General features: G+C 39.4%; 1 protein-coding gene across 1 annotated transcript; it reads left to right on the top strand.

Moving 5' to 3' along the window:
• The first annotated feature begins 400 nt into the window (after nt 1-400).
• Nucleotides 401-795, top strand: LOC110554693 (large ribosomal subunit protein eL37-like). The gene has a single exon (XM_060365047.1). It carries the CDS (start codon nt 435-437, stop codon nt 726-728), a length of 294 nt encoding a protein of 97 aa, XP_060221030.1. The 5' UTR covers nt 401-434; the 3' UTR covers nt 729-795.
• Nucleotides 796-13,139: the final 12,344 nt, after the last annotated feature.

Raw genomic sequence — 13,139 nt, 5'->3', positions numbered from 1 at the left:
AGTCTTCGGCAGAAGTCTTAGGAAGCCTCAGGAGAAATGAGGACCATTCCTCCACTTGTGTCCATGCTCTCTGGAATGATGCTCCGATGTGGTGATGACATGGAGAACCAAAAACCTGACAGCAGTAGCCTCAGGAGGGCAGGATGGAGATACAGAAGGAATCTTGGTTCGTGATGACCCTGCCATGGATTGCTGTTCCTTTATGTGCAAAAAATAATTTGTGCCACATTTTCCTAAAAATCCCTCAAGCATGCACATAACACATTTGATTTTGAAATTTGTTTTATTTTGTTTTATGATACCAGAGATTGAAAATAGGTCTTCGTCCATGCTCAGCAAGTGTCCTACCACTGAGCAGAATCTCCAGCACTTTTCTTACTTTAAAAAAATTATGCGCCTCTTCCGGTCTCTCTGGCCTCGGCGGCAGAAGCAAGATGACGAAGGGAACGTCGTCCTTTGGGAAGCGTCGCAATAAGACGCACACGCTGTGCCGCCGCTGTGGCTCTAAGGCCTACCACCTTCAGAAGTCGACTTGTGGCAAAGGTGGCTACCCTGCCAAGCGCAAGAGAAAGTATAACTGGAGTGCCACGGCTAAGAGGCGAAACACTACCGGGACTGGTCGAATGAGGCACCTAAAAATTGTCTATCACAGATTCAGGCATGGATTCCGTGAAGGAACGACACCTAAACCCAAGAGGGCAGTTGTTGCAGCATCTAGTTCATCTTGAGGATTTCAATCAGTCATAAAATAAATGCTCTGGTTTCAAAGACAAAAAAAAAAAAAAAAAAAAATCCAACAGGGTCTCATTAAGTTACCCAGGATGGCCTTGAACTTGGTTGCCCCAGGCAACCAAGGGGGCTTTGAAGTTGACATTCTCCCTAAGTAGCTAGCTGGATTTCAGGCCTGTGCCCAGCAGCCCTGGCTTAAGATGACTTTCAATAGAAACTTGATGATAGCTGATAGAGCAGAGATACAGTAAATTCAACAGAGATAGTCATAATTCCCAGGCATTTTTTAAAATCATTTTTCTGACACAGAAATACTTGTCTTTGTCTCCACGCATAATAAGCCTCCTCATTCCTTAATGATCTTAGCCTCTCTTCTCCCACCTATGCGACGGTTTTCTGAAATGCAGTCATCTTGGTAATCCACAGTAACTTCAAACTCCAAAGTGTAGGCTTGTTCTGCCAAGCACTTCCATGTCTCTCTGTCATCCACTCCATTGAACTACCCCCATAGCTCTGCATCTTACAAGCAAGCATGTCACCAGAGTCCTCCTGGTCCTTGTATCAACAAAAGAGCCACTTGCCCTGGAGATAAATTAAGCAATTCCATTAGAAGTAAGAAGCAGCCACAGTCAGGCTTTTAATCGAATTTTCAACTCTATCATTACTTAATTAAGAAGAAGCAAAAATACAACTGTGAAAATTTAATGAAATCGGAAATGTTCCCTACAGATTTTAGCTGAGTTTCTGTGTGTCATAATATATACCTAGGAAAGGTGCAAGCCCAGATCTTGCCGCTGCTCCTTTGACTAATGCAGAAGGGAGAATCATCTCTTCCAACTGAGATTTGCTTCAGTGAGCAAGCTGTTAACCTCCCAACTCCACGAGGCATTGAGAATGTGTGCAGACATTGCCACCCACTGGCTACCCTCGCTTACTACAGCTGTTACACGAGCCATCTCTTCATCTGCCAAAGTTCTCCCTTAAACACAGCGCGAAATATTCACTCTCCGGCTTACTCTTTCACTTCTTCATAGCTTGCAACTAAAGCGCATTCCATGAGAGTATTCTATGCAGTCCGTGATCTTACCGTCAGTCTCAGGTCTGTCCATTTCCTCATGGATGACAGAATCAAGAAGCCTGCAGTGTCAACGTTGTCTACATTTTATCTCCACTGTAGTTTATCTTTCTCTCTATGGTGCTATCCCCATGACCAAACTTGTAGCTATTGAAAACAGTCACATCCCCTATCAGTGGACTTGGAGAGGGGCATGGGAGGGAGGGTGGGGTTGGGAGGGAATGAGGGAGTGGGATACATCTGGGATACAAAGTGAATAAATTGTAATTAATATAAAAATTAAATTTAATATAAAAATTAAAATTAAGAAAGATAATAGCCACATCTCTTAAATCCCAAACTTTACTTTTCTGCTGCCAACAGTTTTGCTTGTTGTGGCTACATTTTGTACGTTTTGTGAGAATTCTTGGAAAAAATGCAGAGCTAAAAAATCTGCTCCTCAGGTTAATGGTAGGGCCTGGAAAGGATCATCCTGAGTGAGCTGTCCCAGAAGCAGAAAGACACACACAGTATATACTCACTTATATAGACATATAATATAGGATAAACCTACTAAAATCTGTACATCTAAAGAAACTAATCAAGAGAGAGGACCCTGACAAAAATGCTCAATCCCCATCCCAAAAGGCAAAGAGGATGGACATCAGAAGAAGAAGAAAACAGGAAACAACCTAGGAACCTATAAACCACAGAGGCCCTATAAAAGGCTCTGCTCTACAGACTATCAAAGCAGACGCTGAGACTTATGGCCAACTGTTGGGCAGAGTGTATGGAATCTTATGTAAGAAGTGGGAAATAGTAAGATCTGGAGAAGACAGGAACCCCACAAGGAGAGCAACAGAACAAGAAAATTTGAACACAGGAGTCTTCCCAGAGACTCATACTCCAACCAAGTACCAAGCATGGAGATAACCTAGAACTCCTGCACAGGTGTAATCCATGGCAGTTTAGTGTCTAAATGGGTTCCATAGTAATGGGAAGAGGGACTGCCTCTGGCATAATCTGATTGGCCTGCTCTTTGATCACCTCCCCCTGAGGGGGGAGCTGCCTTACCAGGCCACAGAAGATGACAATGCAGACACTCCTGATGAGATCTGATAGACTAAGATCAGAAGGAAGGAGAGGAGAACCTCCCTTATCAGTGGACTTTGGGAGGGGCATTCGTGAAGAAGGGGGAGGGAGGGTGGGCTCCGGAGGGGAGGAGAGAGGGGCTTATGGGGGGATACAAAGTGAATAAAGTGTAATTAATAAAAGTTAAAAAAACTCTGGTCCTCTATATACACAGTAAACACATACATTGTTTCTCTCTCCCCTCTCTTTCTTGCACACACAACACACACACACACACACACAAATACACACACAGGAAAACAAACAGAAAAACCTGATTACTTCATCTTCCATGAAATAAAAGAAAGTATAATTCCAAAAGAAAACACATGAATGTGAGTACTGAAGTACACTGAAAATAAGATAGAGCACCCTGGAAAGGCTGGCTGAGGCCTCAGAGAGTCCAGACACTGTATACAGGGCAGAGCTCACTCGGACTCCATCACTGCAAGAGTGCTTAACATAGCAGTGTTTTAGGTTGGACTGACAGTGACTGAGAGAAGATGTATGGAGGAAAACTTTCTTTCCTCAGAAGTGGCATCACAGAAACGCCATGGATAGAAGGCAGCTGTGCACCTCCTGACCCTGTCCTGCTTGGGTGTGGGAGTAAAAGGGGCTAGGGAGAAGGACCTCAAATAGGCTTGTATGTGAACACACACTGCACCATTCCAGGACAGAAACCTCTGATAGGCTGGCTATCTCAAAGCCCTAGCATACCTCACCTCCTTGCTACTCTAGAATAGCTAAGACTGTGAGGAAACATCTAAAGAAAGCTGTGCTCAGTACATTGGCCTCAGATTGTTGCAAGCTCATCTTCTGTTCCATCATCTCTCCCAGTTATTCTTCAGAACTGCTCGGCAATGCCTGAAGAACATGATTAAAGAATAATAGAAATAAAAGAGGGATGACAGGGGAATCCATTACACAAAAGGTAGATGGAGAACATTTGTCAGAAAAGAAATACAACAGTGACAGGCATCCAGTTATCGCTGGATACCTAACCCCTGGAAAGACCATAAGTGTGCATCTCTTCATTTTGCACATTACTATATCAAAGCATGATTTTATCTAGAGTTCATGTCTAAATAGGTGGTTTTCTGATGTGTCATTTCAGACATCTTCTTGGTCTTCTTGAGAAAATGTCTCAAAGTACCCAAGCCCTTATGACTTTCCTTAAAAAATACAAATATGTGAAATATTCTTTGCTGCTTAAGCCAAGTTCTTTACAAACTATAATTATGGCAATTCAGCATATACTTGTCAGTCGTTTTACTCTATGTACATCATTTTGCAAAGTCCTACTATAGATTTTTATGAGTCCTCAAATGGTTAATATCTGCTATTTAATTTAATTTTTAACCTTAGTATGTAAGATATTTAATTGATATAGATAAGAAAAGATATCATACTCTACCCCCACTCCTTTCTAAGATCTAGTCACAGCATCTAGTGAAAACATTGCTACATCTCAATATGTGTAAAGAAGCTAAAGCCTCAGATCTCTAAATACTGTGAGTAATGTTTCTGCCCTTTCTAGTTAACATTAAATGTCTTGGTAAATAGGAATTCATGTACTTATTTACTCAATTAGTGTGCATTTGTAAAATGTCCTCTATTTGGAAGGTGCTAGAAAACACAAGGCATTCCTAAATCTTGCTCTATATTCAAGGCACCAGTGAAATCCAATTGTGATGCATTTTTAGTTCTATTTCTAAACAAAGAAATTCCATTGCTATCTGAATAACAAAGGTTTTTATTATATTATTAGTAAAGATTAAATTTTAAAAGGTGGGAAGAAAACTAAAATTACATGTGGCTATATATTTAGTGCATGATATCCTACTGATTCATTTTATTTGAGTGATAAAATAATAGGATTTGTCTAAACAAGAAAGAATAAAGATAATTTCTTTTATTAAATTAAATTTCATTAAAAACACAATACCAATCTTTTTAATCATTCACACTCTCTAGACTTGTATCCCTAGGAAAATGTCTTTCCAGAGAGATAAAGAATCTTTCATCAGAGTTCTCATATAGTCAAATCAATTTAATTACTCTTCTGTATCATATAGAGTGCCTTTGAAATATTCACAAGGCACAAAAGTAAGTTAAAATGCTCAATAATCCTACAATGAATTATGGTTACTTGGTCTGATATTTACTAAATATTAGACCACAGAAAGAAACTTGGAAAGGAGTATGGACACATATAATTCAAACGTCCAAGTACATGAGTTTTATGATATTCAAGTGTACCAGCTAGGAATGCCTGTTTTGGACACTGATGCTCACACTGCTTCTCCTGGTACTTCCATGTGAAATGTGCCCTTTTCTTTTGAAGAACTGTCCAAGCCATGTGTGCTCATCTTCTTCCTCAAGGACTTCATTCCCATACTCCTCAATGTTTTATTGATGTGTTTCTGTATAGAGATGTTTATGTTATAAAGAAAAGGATCTTGTGAGTCTCCTTAGAGATAGAGCAAAACTCAAAAAATGTCAAGTTGTCACTTTTTCTTCTCATAATAGCAAGTTCTGGAGTATATGTCTTCTTGTCAATGCTGTGCACCATTACAGCACACTCCAGTTTGGCTTCTGCCATGGTTTTCTCAAATAGTTCTTATCAGGGTTTTCAAAGCTTCTTACTGGATAAATTCAGCATGGATTCTCGCATTCCTCTCTGATTTCACATCCATTAATATTCTACATAATTGGCTCCCACTCCTGGCAATGCTTCCCTTTGTTCCTGCAGCACATGTTCAGATTATTACTATTATTATTATTATTATTATTATTATTATTTACAATCATTCACTTTGTATCCTGGCAGCAGCCCCTCCCTCACCTCTTCCTGATCCCACCCTTCCTCCCTCTTCCCTTCCTATGCCCCTCCCTAATTCACTAATAGGGGTGGTGCTCCTCCCCTACTATCTGACCCTAGCCTATCAGGTCTCATCAGGTCTGTCTGGATCTTCTTTCTCTGTGGCCTACTAATGCCACCTAGCCAGGGGGAGGTAATCAAAGAGCATGCAACAGACTTCATGCCAGTGACTGCCCCTGCTCTCCTTACTACAGGACCCCCATGGAGACTGAGCTACACCTGAACAGGGTATCTAGGTCCTCTCCATGAGACATTTGCTCAACTATGTTTATAGCAGCTTTATTTATAATAGGCAGAATATGGAAACAACCTAGATGTCACTCAACCAAGAAATAGATACAGAAATTGTGGTACATTTACCCAATGGATTACTACTCAGCTATTAAAAACAAGGAAATCATGGAATTTGCAGGCAAATAGATGAAATTAGAAAAGTTTGTCCTGAGTGAGGTAACCCAGAACAGAAAGACATACATGGTATATACTCACTTCACTTATAGTATTAGTCATGTAATATAGGATATTAGCCATATAATATAGGATAAACATACTAAAGTCTATAGTCCTAAAGAAGTTGAACAATAAGGAGGACCCTAGGAAAGATGCTTAATCCTCATTCAGAAGGGCAAACAGGTTGGACATCAGAAGTAGGAGAAGACAGGGATCAGGACAGGAGTCTACCACAGAGGGCCTCTGAAAAATTCTACCCAGCAGGGTATCAAGGCAGATGTGGAGACTCATAGCCAAACTTTGGGCAAAGCGCTGGGAATCTTATGAAAGAAGAGGGAGATAGAAAGACCTGGAGAGGACAGAAGCTCCATTTGGAGACTAATAGAGCCAAAGAAAATATGGGCCCAGGGGTTCCTGCAGAGACTGATGAATCAACCAAGTTCAGCTTTTTATCATGTCTCTCTTCAGTCTCATTTGATGGTTTTAATGTATCAACCAAACCTCAAGAAGTTATAATAGACAAGGTACAGTCCATCTTATTTTTGTTCTTCTCAACTCTTAATAAATAATCTCATTTGTTTTCATGGATTTAAAGTATGCCATGCTAGATAGGATTGCTAAATATATGGTTCTTGTTTTTAATTATACCTTCAGTTCTAAACTCATAACTGTTCCTGTCATGTATGTTTCAAAGCTTTGGGGTTGCTTATCACAATAAAAGATGTCACCCTCCGTAAAAGCACTGAAGTAATCCTCATTTTCTCATTCTTTTTCCTTTACATCAATTTCATGGGCAATACTTGTATGTTTTTCATTAATTGTTTTCACAGTTATTTCCACTTTGATATTCCTTCATTTCTACCAGATTTGTTTAAGTCAATGCCTTGACTCATTAGAACTTGTGATATGGGGTGGGAAGGTATCCACCTTATTCTAAATTAGAACCAAAAATGATATCTATGTTCATTTCTCTTCTCACCACTGTCACAGGATAACTGAAAAAACTCAAGGGAGGGGGAAGGCTTATTTGGGCTCATGGTTTCAGATAGAGTCAAATCTATCATAGCTGGGAAGGCACGACAGAGCAACCATATAGCACAGTTGTGTGGCAGAGTTCATTACACGACAATGGAACCAGAATTAGAGAGTATGTGCCCTAGTCTCAAACAGTTAGCCTTGGAAGGTCTACTGTTAGTGACCTAATCCAGAGAGCCAGACTGAAAACCTTCCAAACTTTCCAAAACAATGTCGCCAGATGAGGACCAAGTATTCACACACATGGGACTGAGGTTGGAGGTGTGGAAATTTAAGCTACAACCATAATATTACACCTCTGGCCCTTACAGGCTCATGCGCTATATCAAATTGTAAAATATTTCTGTCCATCTTCAAGAGTCCCCATATGTTGAAAGCCGCATGATCGTCTCTCCAGCAACGCACAGGGACAAACGGATCCTTCTGCAACAGGCTTTATTACAGTCAAGCGATGAAAGGAGAGCTAGCCCCGATGTGGCGCTGTTTATATAAGCCCTGGTCGCACCTAAGTGACGTGTCATACCCTGATTGGCTGCTCACTCTTCACCCCGTCTGACGGCCCAGGCTTGGGCAGTGGCTTGGCGTGCTTTCGCAACCCGCACATGCGCCCAGAGGTTCTTTACAGTTCTGAGGGCGGATGTCAGCGCCACTAGAAGGCGTCTGAGTCTCAGCTCTCCACACCCATAGTCTTCATAGTCTCGAAATTATTTGTAAGACCAAAGTTTCTTCTAATAGTGAAGAAAAATCCCTTAAATCTAAGCTTATGCAAAATCAAAAGACAAGTCATCCTGTTTCAGTGACACATGGCAAGCATCCCTACCTCTAACAGGAAAAGCAATAGAACAGCAGGGGAAGACCAGACCCACAAAAAGATTAAAATACAACAGCACAACCATTAAATCCTGTAGCTCCATGCATTTGGGCAACAAAGTGGCATGCTCTAAGCTCCAGCAAACTGTCTGTTGCCTGTAGCTCTCCTTCAAAAACATCCAACATTTCTGGTCTCTTCAACATCCTGGGGTCTCCACTGCAAATGGCATTTTTCTTCCCAGGGTCATAAGTATCTCACTTAGGAGCTCAGTGAGAAAAATGTGTTCCTGACATGAATCCCAATCTCAAAGGCTTTTTTCTAGAGCATGACATAAGCCTCTGTGACCTTGTAACACTGGTATGCTGTATGGCAGCTAACCCAGCACCACAAAGATGTGGCCAGCTTCTCCTGCCAGCTTGAGATACAGCTGTGCTCCCTTGGACCAGGGCTACAGCAACCTTCAAGTGTCTTTGAAGATGAGCCACAGAAAACACTTCATAGGTGGCCCTGTGAGGGCAAGGTGTTCCTGGGACACTTTATTTTCAAATAACTCTTCTTCACTTTGCACTTTCATATCTTGGAGCTTTTGATATGGATGAGATCTTGTCTTCAAGGCCTTTTTCCTATTGCTGCAGTTCAAAGTACTCATTATTTTACTTACTAAATCTTTACGTCTTTTCTGTGTATCTGCTTGTGTTCATCTATGTGTGCATGTCTCTGTGGTCTGTGTGAAAGAGAGAGAAAATAGGTGTGTCTGCATACATGTATGACACAGCATGCATATGGAGGTCAGTAGGCAATTTGCCAGAGTCAGTTCTTTTGCTTCACCATGTGGGTCCTAGGGATGAAACCCAAGTCCTTAGATACCTTTATCCACTCATCCATCTCACCAGCCCAACGGCTTTTGTTAACAGTGTTAATCTCTAGCAATTACAGCCCCCTTGTCTACATCAGCCTTGTCCACAACATGTTTTCGGTTAGTATATGAAGGAATACGTTTCAATGTGACATTTTCAAACCTGTTAAGTCATTTTACTTATCTCTTATCTTCTGTCTTCACTACTCTCTCTCATAAATACCCTTCTGTCCCTCCTGGCCTTCCTACTGCTCCTAAATATTTCCCCCTTCTGCCTTTATGACACATATAGTCTATTTTCCTCCCAGCTTACAGTTTATTTCTGCTTTTATGTCCTATATACACATAAACACATGCACACACACATGCTTACATTCTTTAAGTGCACTGATATCTGATCCTCAGAATTCAGGACTGCAATCCAAGATACTCAGGAGGCTGAAGCAAGGGTATCAGAAGTCTAAGGTTTGTCTGGGCTAGTGTACTTGGGCAATAAAATTAGATCTTGCCTCAAAATAAAAGGTAAAAAGGTAGCTAAAGATATGGTTGAGTGATAAAATGTTTACTTAGCATGCATGACACCCTAGATTCAGTTTCCCTTACAACAGACATGAACGAGTGAATGAGTGAATGAATAAAGCATGTATGCCAAACCATACGTTTTTTACATCAACTGCTTTAGTTTTTGCTCCAAATTTTCACCACAAATGTGGCTAACACACGCCAGACATAATCACACCACTGCCTGAACATTGTGCTGTCTCAAAGTTTCCTCTGGGAAATAATTAATCTGAATTCCGTCTCACCCCCAAATGACAAAATGCAACCAGACTCTTTGTCTAAATTATAACATGAATGGCCTGTAGCCCAGTTCCCAAGACTGGCCTAATTTCCACTTGAAATATCATAAGTACAGTATCTGCATGCAAGCTTCCAATAGCATTTTGTTCTTCTAGACACCCAAGAGCATGAATCAGTATGGTCTGCACATAGCATGGTATGGTTTCCCTGGCATGCCTACAAACTCACGCATCTCACAAGCAGACCCGACGGCCCAAGGATCACACGATCATCGTCATCTCAGCAATAACTCACTTCTCAGAGCCGTTCCTTCTGTTGTTTTGTTTATTTGGTCATTTAGATAAGGTCTAACTGTATAACCTTCACGGCCCCGGAACTCACTATGTAGGTCAGCCTAGCCTGAAATTAGCAGAGGTCTGCTTGTCTTACTTTTCTCTTATCTTCTGTCTTCACTGCTCTCTCCCATAAATACCCTCCTGTCCCTCCTGGCCTCCCTACTGCTCCCACATGCTGTGATTAAAGATGTGCATCCTTCACTCTAGGCCCTTATTCTCTCCTCATGCTGACACTGAGTACCTGACATAAGCAATTTGAAGCAGAATTTAAATCCAAAGTCCAGGCTTGTTCACTATATGGCATGACTGCATCGATGATGTCAGATTCAACTTCCAGCAAGTTAACAGCATAATGATTCACCAGGACCCATAGAAGATCCACCACACAGCCCCAGCCCCTTCTTAACTCTTCATTGTAAGGATCTCAGTCCTGGTGACTTTCACTACCTGTAATATAACATGGAGTCTCTGTTCCCCATGAAACAGAGACCTATAAAATGATTTAGAGTTTCTGCCACTAAAATACTTTTATAATACTAGTGGTTATTATTTTTATTTAGAACTTTCTCTCTATCAAGTGATTTAGCTACACTAACTCGAATGTCTTTGTCTAGAAAATGTGAAGCTCCTTCTGTAATTGTCCACAGATAAACATGATACAGCATGGAAGGCTGTTCTCAGAGTGAATATTCAGCAGATGAATTATTTGTCATTTATTTTTATTTTACTGTTGCCTTTTCAATGTGAAAGTCATCCTTCATTTAACTGATTACGTTCTGACCCAGCCACAGCAGCAATCAATATTTGTCAGTGTGCATTACTTACAAGTGAGATTTATAATTTTTAAATGTGTTACCCAAGAAGTTAAACTTTAGTAGTTTTCAAAAACAGTCAACTGGCTTTTATCTTTGGAATTTTTCTTTGGTCTTTACTATATCACCACTAGAGGGCAGAAAAACACCGGGAAAAAAGTCCACATGAACTCACGGAAACCACGTTTTTTCAAACACGGTTCCCTTGTTCTAGCAGTGAAAACAGGGAAGATATTAAGTAAAATATAGTATCTTTACGTTCACAGTTCTGTGAAAATTATGTTTTTAAACACATATGTATATAAATGTTAAAGCAAAATCATCCCATACATATATATATATATATATATATATATCCCAAAATCATCCCATATATATATATCCCAAAATCATCCCATATATATATATATATCCCAAAATCATCCCATATGGGATATATATATATATATATATATATATATATATATATATATATATATATGATTTTTAACTTTAAATGGTATGTGAATTATTAGAGGGTAAAGGCTTTAGATGGGAAGGTTATACTCCCGGGAACACAAAGACCTAGGCACCAAAGACAGAGGTGTACCTACTCGGTGCTAAGGCACAACTGAGGAAACTTCTCAAGACACAAGGAAAATGCTTCATACATCTACAAAAGTGACCCCATACTAGGAAATCAGTATTTTAAAAAAAATTTTTACACCTCTTCCCCCAGCACACCTATAAACTAAGAAATAAAACATTAAAAACAAAGTATAACCAAAATGTATGAAATCCATGAGTGAAACTGTCATAATCAATCACTCCTATTTTTGTATGAATAATACATGATAATAAAAAAGAAACATCACTTATGGAAACCCACTGAGGTTTTCAGGCGTGCAAGATCATGTGGAAAGTCACTCGGCACCAACTCTGAAAACCTGAGTGCAATTCTTGAGACCCACGTGACTCAAGAAGACCCTCAAACACCCAAACACACACGAAAGGGAAAGAGAGAAGGAGAGAGAGAAAGAGAAATTAAAGTAATTTAGACGTCTTTTAAAACCTCTCAATAGTTAACTGAGAGGCATCAATCAATCTTCTTAGAATGTCCAGTCTTAAAATAGCGAGTCTTACAGTCTTGTAGTCTGAGAAGGAGGAAGGACCCCTATATGTATCTTAGAGTATTCTTCACAGTGTTTACACGTTAAGTTAGGATTAAGTGTCCTCTTATACTTTTATAAAAGTATCTTGCTAACTTCTAACTTTGTTCCTAATAAATGTAGAGATGCAATGATTCCATACCTTGCCTATAATCATCAGCTTCCTGTGTTATTTTATTGATACTAATCACATATGGACTGTTTTGCATTCTGCATCTTTGTAAATTAGGTGATTCATTCTGTATATTTGCAAATTTTTTCTCTATATATTATATGGTCACCTTTTCATGTACTGGCATAAAATGATGACATAGCCACATACTAGACTTGATCTATTAATAAACAGAACTTTACAGTCTCTCAGTATCATATGTAATATTTACCAAGTGCCTAGCAATTTTATTTATGTTTTAAATTAGCCAACTGGAAATTAATGATCATTCATGTATGTGGTTATACTATCTTTCTTGATAGCTCATCAATTCTATGCTATATATATTTTGAAGATTTAACTTATTGTTATTTTCCCAATAGCCAACGTGTTAAAAGGGAGGACTGGTTAACTGGCTTTTAAACTTTCATCTTAGATAAAGGCATATAAAACTTTAATATAAATATCTCTTTAAATATGTCTTTAATATCATTTCATATTATTTAATATCGTTTAATATTTATGATATTATTTAATATCATTTAATAAATTGTCAATATTGCATTTCTTTATTGTTTATTTCTAATTTTCATTGTGACATCTCTTTCATAATTTTGAGACACACTCTCATGTAGCTTAGGCTCATCATAGATTGACTATGCAGCCAGATATGACCCTGCACTTTCCAACCTTCCTTTCTCACATCTACAGTGCTAAGAACACCGGAGTGTGTCCCATGTTCATTTTATGCAGTTCTTAGGATGAAACCTGGGGTCTTGTGCATGCTAGGCAAGCACTTTATCAACTGAGCTTCATCCTCAGACCTCTCACAGATTTTATATGAACTGTATCTTAAGTACACTTATTAATCTGGAACTATAGGAGCAGATTGCGTAAATGTTCCCATGGTCTCCATAGTTTACCCTAACAACAGGAAGTATCCTT

Source organism: Meriones unguiculatus, chromosome 11 (assembly GCF_030254825.1).
Source record: "Meriones unguiculatus strain TT.TT164.6M chromosome 11, Bangor_MerUng_6.1, whole genome shotgun sequence".
Classification (NCBI taxonomy): domain Eukaryota; kingdom Metazoa; phylum Chordata; class Mammalia; order Rodentia; family Muridae; genus Meriones; species Meriones unguiculatus.
This window is presented reverse-complemented; position numbering and strand designations above follow the sequence as displayed.

Coding starts and splice junctions, on each gene's coding strand:
- LOC110554693 (XM_060365047.1), top strand. CDS start 435: ATGACGAAGGGAACGTCGTCCTTTGGGAAGCGTCGCAATAAGACGCAC.